This window comes from Somniosus microcephalus, chromosome 7 (genome assembly GCF_052327205.1).
Source record: "Somniosus microcephalus isolate GS21.2 chromosome 7, FLI_Smic_1.0, whole genome shotgun sequence".
NCBI lineage: Eukaryota > Metazoa > Chordata > Chondrichthyes > Squaliformes > Somniosidae > Somniosus > Somniosus microcephalus.
The window spans coordinates 83,719,155-83,740,103 of record NC_140993.1 but is presented as its reverse complement, the minus strand read 5'-3'; the positions used below and the strand labels follow the sequence as shown (position 1 = coordinate 83,740,103).

The 20,949-nt window shown below is 46.7% G+C and overlaps 1 protein-coding gene across 1 annotated transcript in view; it reads right to left on the bottom strand.

Annotated features, from left to right (window-relative positions):
• Positions 1-9,059: 9,059 nt before the first annotated feature.
• pip4p2 (phosphatidylinositol-4,5-bisphosphate 4-phosphatase 2) overlaps positions 9,060-20,949 on the bottom strand; it is a 99,208-nt gene continuing 87,318 nt past the window's right edge. The window contains exon 7 of the mRNA XM_085992690.1: positions 9,060-10,091. Coding sequence (XP_085848816.1) covers positions 9,948-10,091 — 144 coding nt within the window. The 3' untranslated portion in view covers positions 9,060-9,947. The remainder of the gene's footprint in view (positions 10,092-20,949) is intronic.

Here is a 20,949-nt window from a genome sequence, read left to right as displayed (position 1 = left end):
TTAAACAAAGGTAATTACAAAGGTATGAAGGCAGATTGGTTCAAGTGGTCTGGGAAAATATATTACAGGGTAAGACTGTAGAAAAGCAGTGGCAAACATTTAAGGAGATATTTCATAACTCTCAGCAAATATATATTCCAGAGAGAAGAGAAGGATGAACCATCCGTGGCTAACTAAGGAAGTAAAGGATGGTATCAAATTGAAAACAAAAGCATACAATGTTGCGAAGAATAGTGAAAGGCCAGAGGAGTGGAAATTTTTTTAAAAAACAGCAAAAGACGACTAAAAAAATGATAGAGAGAAGATAGCTTTTGAGAGTAAGCTAGCAAGAAATATAAAAACAGAAAGTAAGAGCTTCTACAGGTATATAAAAAGGAAGAGAGTAGCTAAAGTAAACGTTGGTCCCCTAGAGGATGAGTCTGGGGAATTAATAATGGGAAACAAGGAAATGGCAGAGACTTTGAACAAATATTTTGTATCGGTCTTCATGGTAGAAGACACTAAAAGCATCCCAATAATGGATAATCAAGGGGCTATTGGGGTGGGGAAACTTAAAACAATTACTATCACTAGAGAGAAAGTACTAGGCAAACTAATGGGACTAAAGGTGGACAAGTCCCCTGGACCTGATGGCCTGCACCCTAGGGTCTTAAAAGAACTGGTTGCAGAGATAGCGGATGCATTGGTTGTAATCTACCAAAATTCCCTGGATTCTGGAGAGGTCCCAGTGGACTGGAAAACCACAAATGTATCGCCCCTATTTAAGAAAGGAGGGAGACAGAAAGCAAGCAACTATCGACCAGTTAGCCTAACATCTGTCATTGGGAAAATGCTGGAGTCCATCATTAAGGAACTGGTAGCAGGACATTTAGAAAATCATAATATAGTCAAGCAGAGTCAGCATGGTTTTATGAAAGGGAAATCATGTTTGACAAATTTGCTGCCGTTCTTTGAGGATGTAACAAGCAGGGTGGATAAAGGGGAACCAGTAGATGTCGTGTATTTGGATTTCCAGACGGCATTCAATAAGGTGCCACATAAAAGGTTATTACATAAGATAAGAGCTCACGGGGTTGGGGGTAATATGTTAGCATGGATAGAGGATTGGCTAACTAACAGAAAACATTTTCAGGTTAGCAAACTGTGGGGTGCTGCAGGGATCAGTGCTGGGGCCTCAACTATTTACAATCTATATTAATGACTTGGATGAAGCGACTGAGTGTAATGTAGCCAAATTTGTTGTTGATGCAAAATAGGCGGGAAAGCAAATTGTGAGGTGGACGCAAAGAATCTCCAAAAGGGATATAGATAGGCTGAGTGGGCAAAAATCTGGCAGATGGAGTTTAATGTGGGAAAATGCAAGGTTATCAACTTTGGTAAGAAAAATAAAAAAGCAAATGATTATTTAAATTGAGATTACAAAATGCTGAGGTACAGAGGGATCTGGGGGTCCTTGTACATGAATCACAAAAAGTTAGCATGCAGGTACAGCAAGTAATTAGAAAGGCAAATGGAATGTTGACCTTTATTGCAAAGGGTATGGAGTATAAAAGTAGGGAAGTCCTGTTACAACTGTACAGGGCATTGGTAAGACCAGACCTGGAGTACTGCGTACAGTTTTGGTCTCCTTATTTAAGGAAGGATATACTTGCATTGGAAGCAGTTCAGAGAAGGTTCACGAGGTTGATTCCGGAGATGAAGGGGTTGTCTTATGAGGAAAGGTTGAGCCTATACTCATAGAAACATAGAGATAGGAACAGGAGTAGGCCATTCGGCCCTTCGAGCCTGCTCCGCCATTCAATGAGATCATGGCTGATCTTCATCTGAGATCTTAGCTGATCTTACCAGTTCAGTACCCCGTCCCCGCCTTTTCTCCGTAACCCTTAATCCCCTTAGCCTTCAGAAATATATCCAATTCTCTCTTGAAAATATTTATTGAATTAGCCTTCACAGCCCTCTGTGGCAGGGAATTCCACAGGCTCACCACTCTTTGAGTGAAGAAATTCTTCCTCATCTCTGTTTTAAATGATTTGCCTGCTATTTTTAGACTGTGGCCCCTGGTTCTGTGCTCCCCTGCCATTGGAAACATTCTCTCTGAATTCAGCCTGTCCAGGCCTGCCATAATTTTATATGTTTCGATGAGATCCCCTCTCAATCTTCTAAACTCCAGTGAGTACAAACCCAAACTATTCAATCTCTCCTCGTAGGTCATTCCCGCCATTCCAGGTATCAGCCTGGTGAATCGCCGCTGCACTCTTTCCATGGCAAGAACATCCTTCCGCAGATGGGGCGACCAAAACTGTACACAATACTCCAGATGCGGTCTCACCAGCACCTTGTACAGCTGTAGTAAGGTATCCCTATTCCTATACTCGAACCCCCTTGATATGAAGGCCAACATACCATTTGCCTTCTTAATCGCCTGTTGCACCTGCATGCTCTCCTTCAGTGACTGGTGCACAAGAACACCCAGGTCCCTCTGCACTTCCCCATCTCCCAATCTATTGCCATTTAGATAATAATCTACCCTCCTGTTTTTACCCCCAAAGTGGATAACCTCGCATTTATCCACATTATAGTGCATCTGCCACGTATCCGCCCATTCCCCCAACCTGTCCAAATCGCACTGTAGCCTCCTGACATCCTCATCAGAGCCCACCCCTCCTCCTAGTTTAGTGTCGTCAGCGAATTTGGAAATATTGCATCCAATTCCCTGATCCAGATCATTTATATATATTGTGAACAGCTGGGGTCCCAGGACAGATCCTTGCGGCACCCCGCTGGTCACTGCCTGCCACTCCGAAAACGAGCCGTTTATTCCAACTCTCTGTTTTCTATCCGCCAGCCAGTTCTCTATCCACGTTAATACTTTGCCCCCAATCCCATGAGCCTTAATTTTGCATGATAATCTTTTGTGTGGAACCTTATCGAAGGCTTTCTGGAAGTCAAGGTACACCACATCCACTGGCTCTCCCCCATCTATTTTACCAGTTACTTCCTCAAAAAATTCCAGCAGATTAGTCAAACACGATTTACCCTTTGTAAATCCATGTTGACTCTGTCCGATCCTTTCCCCATTTGTCAAGTGCTCCGCTATTTTATCCTTAATAATGGACTCTAGCATTTTGCCCACAACCGATGTAAGGCTTACTGGTCTATAATTCCCTGCTTTCTCTCTACCCCCCTTTTTAAATATTGGGGTAACATTAGCTACCCTCCAATCCACGGGTACTGTTCCCGAGTCAATGGAGTTCCGGAAGATGATCCTTAGAGCATCTGCTATCTCCAGGGCCACCTCCTTAAGTACCCTAGGATGTAGTTTATCAGGCCCCGGGGATTTGTCGGCCTTCAGTCCCCTCAACTTACCCAACACCATATCCCTAGAGATACTAATTTCTGTCAGCTCCTCCCTCTCATTAGTCCCTATGTTTGCCGATATTCCTGGGAGGTTATTTGTGTCCTCCTTTGTGAATACAGAACCAAAGTATGAGTTTAATTGGTCTGCCATTTCCTTATTCTCCATTATATATTCTCCCGAATCGGACTGCAAGGGACCGACTTGGGATTTTACCAGTCTTTTCCTCCTGATATACCGAGTTGGAGTTTAGAAGAGGGGATTTTATTGAAACATAAGATTCTGAAGGGGCTTGACCGATGCAGAGAGGATGTTTCTCCTCGTGGGGGAATCTAGAACTAGGGGGCATAATTTCAGAATAAGGGGGCACCCATTTAAAACTGAAATGAGAAGGAATTTCTTCTCGCAGAGGGTCGTGAATCTTTGGAATTCTCTTCCCCAGAGAGCTGTGGAGGCTGGGTCATTGAATATATTTAAGGTGGAGATAGAAAGATTTTTGAAAGGTAAGGGAGTCAAGGGTTATGGGGAGCGGGCAGGGAAGTGCTGTTGAGGCCAGGATCAGATCAGCCATGATCTTATTAAATGGCGGAGCAGGCTCGAGGGGCCAAATGACCTACTCCTGCTCCTACGTCTTATGTTCTTATAAGATATTGTGTAATCATTTTCAGCAGGCCTGCCAGGTGCCTGCTGAAAATGTATTCCATGACACATTGCACAGATTTTCTAATGCTGTCCTGTTGGGCAACCTTTTCTCTCTACATAAAGTGAACATTCATAACTTCGGAACAAGCGGGAAGTCGGCCAGTGGGATTTAAATGAGGTCCAGGAGTTAAAATACCCCATATGCCTCATTTCTGGAGCAGAGAGTGAATTTCTAACTCACACCGTTACTACCCCAGCAAAAAACTGACCCAGAGTTAAATTTGGGACCAATGTTAAATACGGAGTTGTTCACTCAAGTGTTCTGCTGGGTGTTCATATCTCTCTTTACCCACAAATCACTCAAGATGCTTTCTGAAAAAGTTTCTATCCATCGTTTTTTTCCTCAGTAACTGAAATTTTTATGGGAAGCTTTTATCAGTCATCCAGTTTTCGGGCAGGCGGCGGGCAGAATAGGTGGCCCACCTGACATAGTCAGTGTGAGGCCCAGACCATTTTAATGAATTTGATTGTCGGGCTGACCATTATATTATGGTGGCGATGAGCAGCCCTCCCACTTGGAGTGTGGGATTTCCTGTGGGGCGCGTGCTCAGTATTTACAGTGTGAATGCACCTCTCAAAGGGAGATTGCATTCAATTGTGAAACTTCTTTTTTGGCTGAACTGAGAAATGGGACGAGTGAAGAATGAGTCAAGGGAGAGCACCTACATTCTCCAACTCAACTGCAGAGATGTTGGTTGAGGTGGGGAGGATACCCATTTGATGGCAGGAAGGTGCCCAAGGAACATCTACAGCAGGCAAGAATACAGGTGGCAGACATTTTCAATGCCCACAGCATCACCCCCAGGACCTAGATTCAGTGCCAGAAATTAAGTGACAATTGTACAAAATGAGAGTTCAGCCAGCTAGCTCAGATTCAGTCACTCATACGTAAAGTGGATTCAGACAGAACAAAGGATCAGAGTGAAACAGATAACCTTGCCACCGATAGGGCTAGCAACTTAATGTTCCACAAGCTAACGCTGCCACCCAGGAGTGGAAGATGATCAACCCAGCCATGCTGCTCAGAAGGACAAGGTCATATAAATTCTGCAGCGACTTTGCTAGCATAGTGGTTACATTACTTGATTAGCAATCCAGAGGTCTGGACTATAATCCAGGGAACACGAGTTGAAATCCGACCCTGGCAGTTTGAGAATTTGAATTCAGTTTATTCTAGATTTATTTATTTAAAGAGCTGGTATCAGTAAAAAAAAGACCATGAAGCTATGAGATTTTCGTTAAAAAAAAATGCTTCTTTCATACTTTTTTTTTTTTAGCTCATCACCTTCAGAAAGCTTTCTCTGCTTATCACGAGTTGGAATAAACGGGTCGTTTTCCGAGTGGCAGGCAGTGACTGGTGGGGTACCGCAAGGATCGGTCCTAGGACCCCAGCTGTTCACAATATATATTAATGATCTGGACGAGGGAATTGGATGTAATATCTCCAAATTTGCAGATGACACAAAGCTGGGTGGGAGGGTATGCTGTGAGGAGGATGTCGTGAAACTCCAGGATGATTTGGACAGGTTGGGTGACTGGGCAGAAACATGGCAAATGCACTATAATGTGGATAAATGTGAGGTTATCCACTTTGGTGGCAAAAACAGGAAGGCAGATTATTTGAATGGCAATAGATTGGGAGAAGGGGAAGTGCAAAGGGACCTGGGTGTTCTTGTGCACCAGTCGCTGAAGGTAAGCATGCAGGTGCAGCAGGCGGTTAAGAAGGCAAATGGTATGTTGGCCTTCATAGCAAGAGGGTTTGAGTACAGGAACAAGGATGTCTTGCTACAGTTGTACAGGGCCTTGGTGAGACCGCACCTTGAGTATTGTGTGCAGTTTTGGTCGCCTTACCTGAGGAAGGACGTTCTTGCCATGGAAGGAGTGCAGCGAAGATTCACCAGGCTGATACCTGGGATGGCAGGAATGACGTGAGGAGAGATTCTGTCGATTGGGCTTATACTCACTGGAGTTTAGAAGATTGAGAGGGGATCTCATCGAAACCTATAAAATTCTGTCAGGCCTGGATAGACTAGATGCAGGAAGGATGTTTCTGATGGCCGGGGAGTCCAGAACCAGGGGTCAGAGTCTAAGGATAAGGGGTAAGCCATTTAGGACTGAAATGAGGAGGAATTTCTTCACCCAGAGAGTGGTGAACCTGTGGAATTCTCTGCCACAGAGGGCAGTGGAGGCCAGTTCATTAAATATATTCAAGAAGGAGTTGGATATATTTTTTAAGGCTAAAGGGATCAAGGGATATGAGGAGAAGGCAGGGACAGGGTACTGAATTTGGATGATCAGCCATGATCTCATTGAATGGCGGAGCAGGCTCGAAGGGCCTACTCCTGCTCCTATCTTCTGTTTCTATTATTGCTAGTTTCGCCTAGATGAAGACTCAGAGGCAGAGGAGCAGCAGCCGCAACAACAGCAGCTCCAGTGCCTATCTAAAGACCGCAGGTAAGGGGGAGCTGCTCATAAAAGGCCATACCTAGTACACAGCCTGGACAGGGCAAGAGTCTCTTTCCTGGACCTATCTGACGAGTTGTGCCTCAGAAGACTACAGTGCTCCAGGTAGGCTGTCACAGACCTCTGCAGCAGGAACTGCTGGATTTGGTGGGGGGGTGGCTTGGTCAGGCTCTGCCAGTTGCTGTTAAAAATCACCGGAGTCCTTAACTTCTTTGCCACTGGCTTCTTTCAGTCTGGTACAGAGGACATCAGTCACAGCTCCTAATTTGTAGTCCACAGCTGCATTAAACAAGTGACCGATGCTCTGCAAGGGTTGACCAGTACATCACCTTCCCCATTGACCACAACAGTCAACAGGAGGGAGCTCAGGGATTTGCAGCTGTGGCTGGCTACCCCCACATGCAGCACATCATTGATTGCATGCATGTCACCATCAGGGCACCAGAACACCAGCCAGCAATATTCATCAATAGAAAAGGTTAGCATTCCACCAATATGCAGCTGGTGGCCAATCACAAACAGGATCATGCAAGTTTCTGCAAGGTACCAAGGCACATGCCAGGACACATTTATCTTATGCCAGTCTATCATTCTGCCAATATTCAACCCTCCCAGGACAATGGCAGGATGGCTGCTGGGGGACAAGGGAATACCCTCTACAGACATGGCTGATGACACCCCTCCGTAACCCTCACCACGCAGGAGTAACACAAGCGTAATCGAAGCCAGGGGACCATCAGGATCATTACTGAGCATACAACAGAGATGCCAAGCAGAGGTTCAGGTATCACGACAGATCTGGGGGCTCCTTACAATATACCCCACAAAAAGTTTCCTGGATCGTGCAAGTGTGCTGCATCCTGCACAACTTCATTATACATAGAGGCCTGCATTTGAAGAAAGCAGAGCAGCAGTCCTCATCAAAAGAGGAAGACGGGGGAAAGCGAGGAAGCAGCAGAAGAATGAGGGCCACCTGCAGCATGAGATGTCAGGGACCACCTAATTCCGCAACAATTCCATTGACCTCATTCCTCTGCCCTGAAAAATTTCATAGAGCTCCTTTGCTTAACAGTCCTTGATACCTCCTACCCCACTCCCTTCATCCTGCATTAAATAATTTTTAAATCATTCAGACTTCTGAATCAATGACATACTGAGAATGCAGGCTTAGAAGCTGCTCTTAAACCACACTGCAGATCAAGTGCCAAATGTGATAAATTAGTCACCTTTATGGCAAATGTATTAATTGCCTTCCATTTATTTCTCATCCAAGTGATCAACCCATAATGCCTTTCCTTAACGAAGGTTTACTAGAGCTAATACTCTTACAAGGTACTCCCCTAGTGGCCTCAGCAAAGTTGGTGGAAGGCTGCTGTTCCTCATGTTGGGACCCTTGAGATGTTTGTGGCCAGTGAATTCTGTGCGCTCAAGCCTGAGGGGGCCTGGCTGCTCACTGCTGCACATGGTCTGCTGCCGAGGCAGTCTGACTCAGTTTGCTATTGTTTGAGGGTGTGGCGAAAGAGCAGATATGATGACATTCGCAGGTTACAGACTTGGGAATGCAACCTGAAGATCTGAGGCTTGCTGCATATTTGCTGAGGTGAATAATATGCAGATAGCGTTCTGAGGTAAGCTGCCTTCCCCAATATTTATGACTCTGCCTGGGCCATTGATCTCCAGGGCTTTCTTGTTGTGTCTGTGTAAGGGTGATGATCTTGGATACTCCACCCCTGGTATTGGTCCTCTTTCCTATATTCTGCAGAGAGGGAGAGAGTTAGTGAGTGTCTGTTGAAAAGGTTAAGTTAAGATATGTAGGGCTCGTGCATATAGTGCATATGTTGATAGTTGGAGCAGAAGCAAGACAGATCAAGGATGGAGATGTGATGAATGTAAAGTCAAGTGTATGTAATGTAGTTAGGAAGGAGTGGGTGGCCATGCAAGTGCTAGTACGTGAGAAGAGAATGGTGTTAGTGTGTGGGGTGGAGAGAGGAAAGGAGGAGGTACATGTGTTTTGAATGAGAGAGAGGTTTTCCAGTGTGCCCTTGAGATTGTGTGTTGAAGGAAAAGAGGTGGAGGAGGGGGGTGAAAGGGGTGGTGTGATGTGCTGGTGAGACAGAGAGAGAGGTGAAGAGCTATACTCACTTTTGCTGCTCATGAGATCATTAAACCTCTTCATACATTGAATCCCTCAAATGGTGGGAGATATAATGGGCTCTGACAAATGTCCGTTTAGGGCCACTAGATTAATACCTAGTTTAAAAATCCTTAGCTATCTGGTGACTTCGTACCCATTTTGGGCGCAACTGTAAAAATTGCCTCCATTTTTTTTTTCTGACCACCACCATATCGCAACTACCAAGGCTGAATCATATCTTTCAGCGCACAAGAATAATTAACAGAGTTTCACTTAAACATTGAATTCAATGTCCAAGTTAGAAAGACTAAAACAAGTTAATTTAAAAATAAACAGCTTGCCTCGTCATTGTAAATTTGCATTACTAAACTGTTTAGTCATAAAATTAGTAACAGTACAACCAACTTAAATTTTTATCTGTTTTATTTGTAGAATAATTTCTATCACCTTATTTAAAAAAGACTGCATCCACTTCAGTAAAGCAACATAGTTAATGGATCTGTGGTTAATTTGGTACAAATTTTGACATTACATTCAACAGCTGAAGTGTGTGTTTATTCTTAAATTAGGTCATCTTACTATGATAATAGCAAAAACTACAGCTTTTCCTGATGCTTTTCTGCTTAGTGGGCTGTCAAAATGATTATAGTATGTATAGTTACACAATGAGATAAATATGATCCAATAAGTCAAGCATCACTACTATTGCCACCATAATGCTCTGACAGTCTCAATGTAGGCATATTAAAAAGCTTTATAATTTAAAAAGCAAATACTTAAAAGTATGAAAGTATTCAAAATACGACATAGAACTTATTTTTATTGCTTAGCTCTGATGCAGTTTTGTTCAGATTCACAGGAGCAATTTAAAAAACATCAAGCTTGTACAGAAATATTTTGAAGTGTATGAAGCCAATTTGTTACGTCACATTCCTTTGTTGCAGCTCGAAAGAGTAACAGTGGCACCGGTGAACATTAAACTACTACTAGAAAAAGCAAAAAACTATTAAAGAATTTCAATAGAGATTGCATGACAACATTTAACTAAGGCAAAATGGAGTGTGCATTGCAAACAACTTAAATGCAGCATTTGTCTTAAGAACATAGCAACCTAGCAGCAACAAAAAATGCCTACTTGCTTAAACCATAGTGCAATATGCACATGGTGTGACACCATTATCCTCTTTGGGCCTAATCAGTCTATGAAGTTGATTTACATTAACTTGAAAATGTCCATTTTCTTGGAATTAAAGATTTGTAGACCATCTCATCTTCTGTGGATGAATGATTTGTCTATGCAAAGGTGTGCTCAGGATAGCTAACTTTTATGGCTCCCCAATAACAAGCTCGGATTAGACAGATTAAGCCTAGAAGATAAGCAAAAACCCAGGAAACGTATGTTGCAGTGTAACGTCTGGCAAATTCCTGGGTCCCAACCTAAAAAAAAACACAATAGTTGAATCATGTATAGATGCATTAAACTGGAGTTAAAACTGGTACTTACTTGATGCCAGCTATCACTTCCCCATCAAAAGGCCAAAATCACAATTCAACATACATGCATGAATGCATAGAGATTTAATTAAAAACATTTTAAGTTAATTGATTGGCCAGCAGTTACTTTTCAGTCTATAAATTGAGAAAACTGGTTGTCAAACTGTTCACACTACTCATAAATTGATGTACATTTTCTAATATTAAGCTACGTGGCCAACTGATAAGTATGAGGGAGATCACAAGATAAATATCGATCAAGGAGGACATTCTCTCCATCTTAGTTAATCCTTTCAGAAAGACACAACAGCTCCACCTGCCCCCCTCCCACATGCCAATCCCGAGGGTATGCCACTCAGCAATCCCCAACCCGACATATTCCTCTACTGTGTTCCATTCTTCAGCCAATTTCTTGGCCATTTCATAGAAAGATAGGAGCAGGAGTAGGCCATTTGGCCCCTCGAGCCTGCTCCGCCATTCAATGTGATCATGGCTGATCATCCAAATTCAGTACCCGGTTCCTGCTTTCTCCCCATACCCCTTGATCCCGTTAGCCTTAAGAAATATATCCAACTCCTTCTTGAATATATTTAATGAATTGGCCTCTACTGCCTTCTGTGGTAGAGAATTCCACAGGTTCACCACTCTCTGGGTGAAGAAATTCCTCCTCATTTCTGTCCCAATTGGCATACCCCTTATCCTTAGACTGTGACCCCTGGTTCTGGACTCCCCGACCATCGGGAACATCCTTCCTGCATCTAGTCGGTCCAGTCCTGTCAGAATTTTATAAGTTTCAATGAGATCCCCTCTCATTCTTCTAAACTCCAGTGAATACAAGACCAATTGACCCCAATCTCTCCTCACGTCATTTCTGCCATCCCAGGTATCAGCCTGGTGAATCTTCGCTGAACTACTTCCATGGCAAGAACATCCTTCCTCAGATAAGGTGACCAAAACTGCACACAATACTCAAGATGTGGTCTCACCAAGGCCCTGTACAACTGCAGCAAGACATCCTTGTTCCTGTACTCAAACCCTCTCGCTACGAAGGCCAACATACCATTTACCTTTCTTAACCGCCTGCTGCACCTGCATGCTTACCTTCAGCGACTGGTGCACAAGGACACCCAAGTCTCGTTGCACTTCCCCTTCTCCCAATCTATTGCCATTCAGATAATAATCTGCCTTCCTGTTTTTGCCACCAAAGTGGATAACCTCACATTTATCCACGTTATATTGCATCTGCCATGCTTCTGCCCTAATCACCCAATCTGTCCAAATCATCCTGGAGTTTCGCAGCTTCCTCCTCACAGCACACACGCCCACCCAGCTTTGTGTCATCTGCAAATTTGGAGATATTACATCTAGTTCCCTTGTCTAGATCATTAATATATATTGTGAATAGCTGGGGTCCAGGGACTGATCCCTGCGGTACCCCACTAGTCACTGCATGCCAGTCGGAAAAAGACCTGTTTCAAGTTATACCCTGAATCCTCACTGCTTAACTATTAGCTTTTCACGAGGAACTTTGTCAAATGCTTTTTGGAAGTCTATGTACACCATGCTGTAGGGCTTTTCACAGACCACTTGGAATTCACTTCCCCAAAATAAGACCACGCCCGTATATCAACACTGCAAAATTATCTGTACATGCAGAAAAGACCAAAAACAACTGGCCTACTGTTCTTAAACATCCAATCTAAATTATAGATTTAACTGATCTCGGGAACATACATACCTACCCATCAGAAGGGCCTATGCCCTACTCACTGTGCACATCAAGTGATGAAAAATACCACTGATACAAAATGCAAACAAACATTTAAAAGCAGTCCCTTCAAATAATGAAAAGTAGAGCAAAGAGAAATTAAACAATCAATACAGTTTTTAGCTGCTTAACAGGAAAACAAATAAGGTAATGGTTCCATTTGCAGAAGGTTAGAATACAAAACAACGTTGTAATGTTGCTATAAAACACATTGTTCAGACCAAACCTATTCTGGAGTGCTGTGGGCAGTTTTGGTCATTTGATCACAGGAAAGATATTACTGCCCTTGAGACAGAGCAGAGCAGCAAAGATGATTCTGTGTATAAGGAAGTTAAGTTATGAGAAAAGGTTGAGAGAGTTAGGATTGTTTTCTTTGGAAAAGAGGGGACTTGAAGATGATATAACTAAAACTTTCAAGAGTGCGAAAGGAATTGACAAGACTGATCCAGACAACGGAAGTGGAACATTCAAATCTCATGGAACAGAAATTAAAGATTGAGGAAGACCGGAGTAATAAGGGAAGTTAAGTGGAACTATGCACCCAAAGTGTAATCAAATAACCAGGAAGGACCAATTAAACAGACAGTTTAAATGAGTTCAAGAGACAATTAGATACATTTATAAAGACAGCAGATTGAGGGATAGAGTTAGAAGGTGGGGAAATGGGGTTGACCTATAATTAAAGAGATGAGCTTGTTGAGTCTAAAGTTTTTATACTCTTACTAAAAAGTTGTTATGTTCTCTACGGCTCACCCTAGCCCGGAACCAGTGCGCTACGGTCATCAGTGCGTACGCCCCAACACTGGAAGCCACAGATGAGACCAAAGAGGAATTCTACTCCAGCCTCGAACAATCTCTGTCCTGAGTCCCAACGGGCGACAAGCTGATCCTCCTTGGCGACTTCAACGCCAGAGTTGGAAAGGACACAGACCTCTGGGGAAGTGTGATCAGCGGAGGGGGGGGGTCGGGAAAGCCAACTCCAACAGTACCCTCCTCATGAAATGCTTAGAACATGGCCTTGTCATAACCAACACCTTGTTCCGTCAGAGAGACAAGTACAAGGCTTCATGGCAACACCCTCGCTCCAAGCACTGGCATCTGCTAGACTATGTCATCATCCGAGCAAGGGACCGCGAGGTCATCCACATCACCTGTGCCATGACAGGAGGCAACGGCTGCTGGACAGACCACCACCTAATCCGCTCTGTCATCTCCATCAATGTAGCCCCAAAACAGCGGTGGCAACAAGCAATGCCGCTGGAAAATCAACACTGTAGCACTCAAAGACCCTGCTAAGAAAGCCTTATTCAGCCTGTGCCTCACAACCAACCTGACTCCCCCCAGTGATTCAGAGACACATAGGGGTCGATTTTAACTCAGGTGCAGGCAATTGTCAGGTTCCCCGAATTTCGTGATTCCCACACGAATCTAAATGGATCTGTGAGATTGATGCAATTTTAATTCAATTGGCCAATTGATTTCCAACGTGTGGGAAGCCTTTGCAAGTGGGTTTTTCATGGCTGCAAGTCCCCTCCGATGACGTCATCATTGCTGCTGCATTTAAGGTCCACAGCAAGCCTGGCTTCCTCTGCAGGCTTCCAAGCTTTCCCCTTATGATGGCACAGGAGCCTGCAGGAACAATGGCCAGCGGGAGGGCAAGAGCTGCGCCTAAATTTGATGAGGCATCACTGCAGGCATTGTTGGATAGGGCTAGGGCCCACAGGGAGGTCCTGTTCCCTTCTTCAGGGAGGAAGAGGCCTCCCAGTCAGACCAAGGCTGTGTGGCTACAGGTGGCTGGGGAAGTCAACTCCTTGGGGCTCACACAGCGCACCTGGATGCAGTGCAGGAAAAGATTCCATGACCTTCATCGTACTGGAAAAGTAAGTATGAAGTTTCCATCACCTTCAATCTGATCCCCATTGCCTTTCCTCACCAGCACTCAGCTTTAGCAATCTCTTCCTCCACATCCCACTTGACACTCACATCCATGCACCCTTAGCCATTCCCTCTCTCTCTATGCTCACATTCACCTAACTATTCGACCATGCAGCCCTCACACTCCCTCTCACTCTGATGCTTTGAGCACAACTGACAACACACAGGGAGGGCCCTTGGTCTTGCAACCTCACTCCATCTTTGTCTCCTTCTAAGTATCTATGCTATGCAATCTCTACACTCACTCCTTCATTCTCACTCAACCTCCACTTGTCTCCCTCATTGCATAAGAGAGCTCACAACAGGAGAGCGAGAGCCAGGACAGGAGGAGGGCCACCCTCATTAGCCCAACTCACCCCCTGGGAGGAAGCCGTCCTGGAGATTGTCGGGGCGGATACAGATGCGGAAGTTGGGGAAGGACAGACAGATGCATCCCCGCAAGCTGGTGACAGAATAGTTTTCCATCTCTCTCATTGAGATTGCATGAGTCGCTGATAATGATTCTGAAGCTACATCATATGGACTTATGATCATCTGCAAAATGCAATGTGCATATAAACGTGGCATCACATCTCTAACTTTTTCCTTGACTCCCCCACAGGACCATTGAGAGCCCCCGTCCCCACTGTGCAGGAGGAAGAGCCCGAGATTCCAGACTCCTCAGAGGAATCTGCAACCTCTGAGGGCGCAGCGTTAGTAGAAATAAGCGCACCCAGCACCAGCGCAGACACTCTCACCTTGGGGGGGACCTGCGGGACATAGAGTAGTGTTGTCACCTGGTGTATCACAGCTCACAAGTGAGCATCAGCAGATTGTGGAGACAGGGACAGCAGTGGAGAGTCCTTGTCGGAGGGCGCAGGACTCTGCCAGCTCGGCTCAGCTGCATTTCGACCCTCTGCCTCTGGGTCCATCCATAAGATCAGAGGTGATGGAACTCCATGCACAGATGCAGGAGTCTCTGGCAGGTTTTGTCTCCAGGGTCACTGTGAATGTGGAGCGAATGGAGGAGTCCATAGCGAACAGCCTTTGTGGAGTCACTGGCGCATGAACGCATCAACACGGAAAGGATGGCTACCTACGTGGAAACGATTGCTGCCTCCGTGGTAAGGCTGGTTATGGTAGAGGAGAGGAGGGCTATGGCCATGGAGGTTAGTCGCCAGGGTATGGATAACATGGTGAGTGTTCAGAATAGAATGACATCTCTTGAGGAGCGATGGGCATCTACTGAACAGAGAAACCAGACCTTCATGGAAGTCCTTCCGAGTAGGACTGCCGTTGCAGATACGGGTCCCCATGGCCCCCCCCCCTGATGTGCAGCAAGGTGCTCTCAAGCCACTTGCAGGTGCGGAGGGGGAGCTGACCCATGAGTGGGAGGTTGGTGGCAGGCCTCAAGGAAGTGGGAGTTCCTCTCCAAGTGCTCACACTTCCATGCCACTGCAGAGCCCTCGGTCGGAGCCCTGCCGGAGTCCACACCCAAGTGAGATAGACGTCTCAACCCCTGCACAGCCGCAGGAGCAGCAGACTGCTGACGAGCCCTCACAGGCTCGCCACCCCAGAGGACGCCCGCCAAAGGTGTCGAGACAGGAGCAGCAGGAAAGTGAGCAAGGGGCCTCCACATCTGCTGAAGCCACAGGGGAACCACTACGTAGGAGCACGCGTAAGAGGAAAATAAAGCACAAGTAGTCACAAGGGTACACTTGGGTGAAATGCTGTGTATATTGTAAAAATGCCATCAGTTGGTTCTTGTGCATAAAAATTCTGATGGCTACTGTTGCAGTTCTGGCGTGTGTCATTTCGCGAATGGGGCTCTCTCATTGAGGGCTTAGGATTACTTGCAGTTGTCAGGATGCTGGTCAAATAGCTAGGAATCCGCAGGGTTTGGCCATCGTCGATGCTCAGGTAAGAAGCTGCGAGGCAAAAGTGTTTGATTTACTAGGCTAAGCAAATCTGGCCAGGATGAGTGCGTTCCTTGCATCCCGGGCAGCAATGTTCTCGCGTAATGCTGCCGCTGATTGATGGGCCTCTGCAGGATGTTCGTTTTCATCTCCTCCTCCTCCTCCTCTTCCTCCTCATCATCAATCGGAGGAGGGTATGCGAGGAGCCATTTGGTCCTCAGGAATCTGCAAGCCACGACGCTGTGCCATGTTGTGGAGTGCACAGCAAACCACGACTATTCTGGAGTCCCTGGCTGCTGAGTACTGTAGGGCTCCACCTGATCTATCCAGGCATCTGAAGCGCATCTTCAACAAGCCGATGGTTTGCTCGATTATGGATCTGGTGGAAATGTGGCTGGAGTTGTAGCGCTCCTCAGCTTCGTTGGCTGGCCTCCTCAGTGGCGTCATTAGCCAAGTCCTCAGGGGATAGCCCTCGTCTCCAAGTAGCCATCCGTGAAGTTGGTCTGGCAGCCTGAATAGCGGAGGCACACTAGACTGGCACAGTATGAAGGAGTCATGGCAACTGCCAGGGTACTTGGCACAAACATGCAAAATCTCCTCCTTGTGGTCACACACCAGCTGAACGTTAAGGAAGTGGAAGCCCTTGCGGTTGACAAAAATACCTGGATTGCGATGGGGTGCCCCAAGGGCCACGTGTGCAGTCAATGATGCCCTGCACCCTTGGAAAGTCTGCCAGATGAGCTAATCCAGCCGCTCGTGCCATCACATTTGTGCGATCCCTGGTGAAATGGATGTGATTGTGCGTGAGGGCAAAGAGGGCATCGGTTACCTGCGTGATGCAAGTGTGTGCGGCCGACTGGGAGATGCCGCTGATGTCTGCTCATAATCCCTGGAATGAGCCCGAGGCAAAAAAGTTGAGTGCGGTGCTGACTTTGATGGCCACTGGTAAGGAGTGTCCACCTCAAATCAACTTTTTATTGTCATTGTTAGTGCACAAGTGCAGTACAACGAAATGTAGGCTTGCGGCTCCCGAGTGTACACATTTAGATTAAGACATTTAAACATTCAACATACATTTGGCTTGTAATACATTAACATAACCATAATAAAGTGTATTGGCAGATGTGCAGGCTTTAGAGTTTATTTGTGGAGTTCAGTAGGATGACAGCCCTGGGAAAGAAGCGGTTCCTAAATCTGGTCGTACGGGTGCGAATGCATCTGTAGCGTCTCCCAGATGGCAGGAGGGCGAACAGACTGTGGCTGGGGTGGGTAGGGTCTTTGATGATGGACCGTGACCTCCGTAAACAGCGTTTCTGGTATATGTGCTCTATGGTCGGTAGCCGGGTGCCGGTAATGCGTTGGGCAGTTTTGACTACCCGCTGCAGGGCTTTCCGGTCATAGTAGCTACAGCTGCCATACCATACTGTGATACAGTTCGTCAGGATGCTCTCTATTGTGCAGCGGTAAAAGTTAGAGAGGATCAGGGGTGACAGGTTACATCCCTTCAGCCTCCTTAGGAAATATAGGCGCTGCTGGGCCATCTTCACCAGAGAGGAGGTATTGAGGGACCAGGAGAGGTCTTCCGTGATGTGGACTCCGAGGAACTTAAAGCTGTCCACCCTTTCCACCACAGCCCCATTGATGTGGATGGGGGTGTGACTTCCGCCTTTAGACTTCCTGAAGTCCACAATGATTTCTTTGGTTTTCTTGATGTTAAGGGCCAGGTTGTTATCGGCGCACCACTTCACGAGATGCTGGACCTCCTCCCTGTAGGCTGACTCATCGTTGTTGGTGATCTGGCCTACTACCGTGGTATCATCCGCAAACTTGATGATGGTGTTGGAACCATGAACAGCCACACAGTCGTGGGTGAAGAGGGAGTAGAGGCGGGGCTCAGCACACATCCTTGTGGGGCCCCCGTGTTCAGGGTCGGGGGGGGGGGGGGGGGGGGAGGTGTGGTTACCTAATTTGACAGACTGGGGTCTGTTTGTTAGGAAGTCCAGGGTCCAGTTGCAGAGGGAAGTGTTCAGGCCAAGAGTTTGGAGTTTGGTGGCCAGCTTTGTTGGGGACGATAGTGTTGAATGCTGAGCTGTAGTCTATGAACAGCATTCTGATGTAGGTCTCCTTACCATCCAAGTCATTCAGTGCCGAGTGTAGACCTGGTCCTCTGGGCAGCAGGTCTTGCTGTATCATTGCGCAGATGTCAGTCACTACCTGTCGCGAAAGTCGGAGCCGCCTTTGGCACTGCTGCTCAGACATGTTGAGGTAGCTGACCCTGTGTCTGTAGACCCTGTTTGGGGGGTATCTCCTGCGCCGATGGGCTTCCATGCGCTGGCCCCTTCTGGCCTGTGCTGCCACAGGTGGGTGAGCAGCAGCTTGTCACTCCTGCTGCTGCTACTGTTGCTGTTGTTCCTGGTTCTGCTGCTGCCGCGCCTGGTGCTCGAGCTCCTCTAATGCCAAGAAGGGAAGGAGAAAAATGGCTCCCATGCTTCTGGCATATGCCTCCACTGAGGAAGTGCTGAGTGAGGGTGGCGAGAGGGGTTTCCCAGGAATTCACACTGGAGATGTGTGTGAGGCTCCAACCTTCCACAGGTGTGGTTAAGCCTGGTAAAAGTTGCCCCAGGCCTGAAACAACAAAGTCCTGCCACCTGCAAATGACTGATCAAATCTCCTCTTTAATGATTGACCTGCAGCTGATAGTCAGCAAGCCAATAGTGCTCACGCCAGGATTCACAGGCGTGATCGCCACCAGGCGTGTTTTCCGTGGGAAAAGGGTTAAAAATGCAAGGGCCTGTTAAAGGCCAATTATTGTGATTAAGGGCCTTAAAGACCAGTCCCGCCTGTTGGAGGCGGGACTGATTCAGGACCATCAGACATGCCTGGGTTAAAATGGCTCGGGGTCAGGAACCAGGCGGTGGGGGGGTCCCGCCCGCCAGTTTTAGCGATTTTAACCCCCCGCATGCCTCAAAGCCCGCCTCACGGCTCAGTTAAAATTGACCCCCTAGTGTCCACAGCGCCTGGTCTGCACTCAAGGCTTCCATAATCAGCACCTGTGAAGAGACGCTCGGTCACTCGACCAGGAAACACCAAGATTGGTTCGGCGAGAACGACCAGGAGATCCAGGAGCTAATAAGCCGCAAGCACAAGGCATTCCTGATCTGGAAACAGCAACAGAACTCGAGAGCAAGAAAGCAGCTCTACAGACGCCTGAAGGCCAAGGTCCAACAAAAAACTCGCGACCTAAAGAAGATAGTGGGTGGAGAAAGCACAGGAGATCCAGCAGCTAGCTGACAACCACGATGTGCGTGGATTCTTTAGCACAGTCAAGACCACCTACGGCCCAAGCACCCAAGGTCCTATCCCACTGCGGGCCAAGAATGGAGAGGTACTCATCAAGGACAGAGAGGCAGTCAGTGTCCGCTGGAAGGAGCACTTCGAAGATCTCCTTAACCGAGACTCTGTCTTTGATGCGAGTGTCCTCAGCTCCATCCCGCAGCATGCTACCCGCCACCACCTCAGCACAACTCCAGCCCAGCATGAGGTTGAAAAGGCCATCCGACAACTGAAAAACCACAAGGCCTCAGGACCAGATGGAATCCCCGCCGAGATGCTAAAACATGGCGGAGAAGCACTACTGGCGTGAATACATGAACTCAGTTCTCTTATTTGGAAAGAGGAGAGCATGCCAGGGGATTTCAGAGATGCCTTAATCGTGACCATCTTCAAGAAAGGTGACAAGTTCAATTGCGGTAATTACAGAGGAGTCTCCCTGCTGTCTGCCACAGGGAAAGTCATTGCAAGAATCCTCCTTATGAAATATTGAAACAAGTAATGGGGGTAAATTTCTTTTTCAGCAGGGACAGAAAACTGATGGTAGCAGATTGGATGCTCATGATACCTCCCACCTGTTTTTCCTTTCCATTGACTATATCCACTACCGCCAGAAGTGAAAATGACCTCCAGTGTTTCTGGCAATATTCAGTCCAACTTACTGATGTACTGCCAATCCCTGAATCTGGTGATTCTTACAGCTAGGGAATATCTCTTGACTTAGCACTTTTTTAATATAAAAAGGCATGTATGTGTGGACATTACAAATAAGTGACTCAGCCAGCAGTGCCTCTCCTTTGGTCAGCAGATAGTCTGTAGTGTATGTAACCGTTCCACCTTTAAGAGAACTATTTTAAGGGTTGCACTACTTTATCTTGGCTGCTGTATACTGTAATACCGGTGGTGACCACACCGGTATATAAGTGCTGTGTAATGATTTATTGGGCAGTTCCGCCCTGACCTTCGACTAGTAAAGACCTGTTAAATTTTACTCTTGTGGTCTGTGTATTGTGGTAAACCACTGTTTGTATTCCTGTTTGTCCTGTTTGTATTCCACTGTGTACATGCCTGGACATGCCTCGGCTGACTCCTCCCACAGGTCCTAGTATAAAGGTGACTGCTCCCCAGCCCTTGTATCCTGGACCGGTCGACCACTCGAGGCAGACCTCCATTCTGTTGTTAATAAAAGCCTTCAGTTACTCTTCTAACTCTCAGTCTTTTATGAGTAATTGATAGCACATCAATTTTATTAACAACATTTTTATAATGGAGAAGATCCTCACACCAGCATGCCTGGACTTAGATCATCGGGAGGCGGACTCATCCACCAAGTTTACTCACTGGCTTAAGTGTTTCGAAAAATTCCTGACCGCCTCCGAAGCAATCAAATCGGACGAGGACAAACTGGATGTCCTGACCTCCAAAGTGAACCACCGAGTGTACTCGGTCATCCAAGACGCGACCTCGTACGCGGATGCTATCAAGCTCCTCAAGGACCAGTACACGCGCCCAGTGAACGAAGTGTACGCCAGGCACCTCCTGGGGAGTCGTAAACAACAACCTGGGGAATCGACCGTGGAATACCTTCAGGTACTGTCTGTGCTTGGCCGGGCCTGTGGTTGTAAGGATGTAAAGGCCGCCGTGTACACAGAGGAACTTATCCGGGACGCTTTTGTAGCGGGCCACAGATCCAATTACACACGACAGCGACTGTTGGAGCAGAGTAACCTCGACCTCAACAAGGCCTCTGAACTCGCACTATCGTTGGATGCAGCCTACCAGGGCATGGATGCCTACTCCTCTGCACCGTGGACGCCGCGGGGAATGACAGCCTGGGACACGGTAGGACCGCCTCATAGCGCCGTGCCACCCC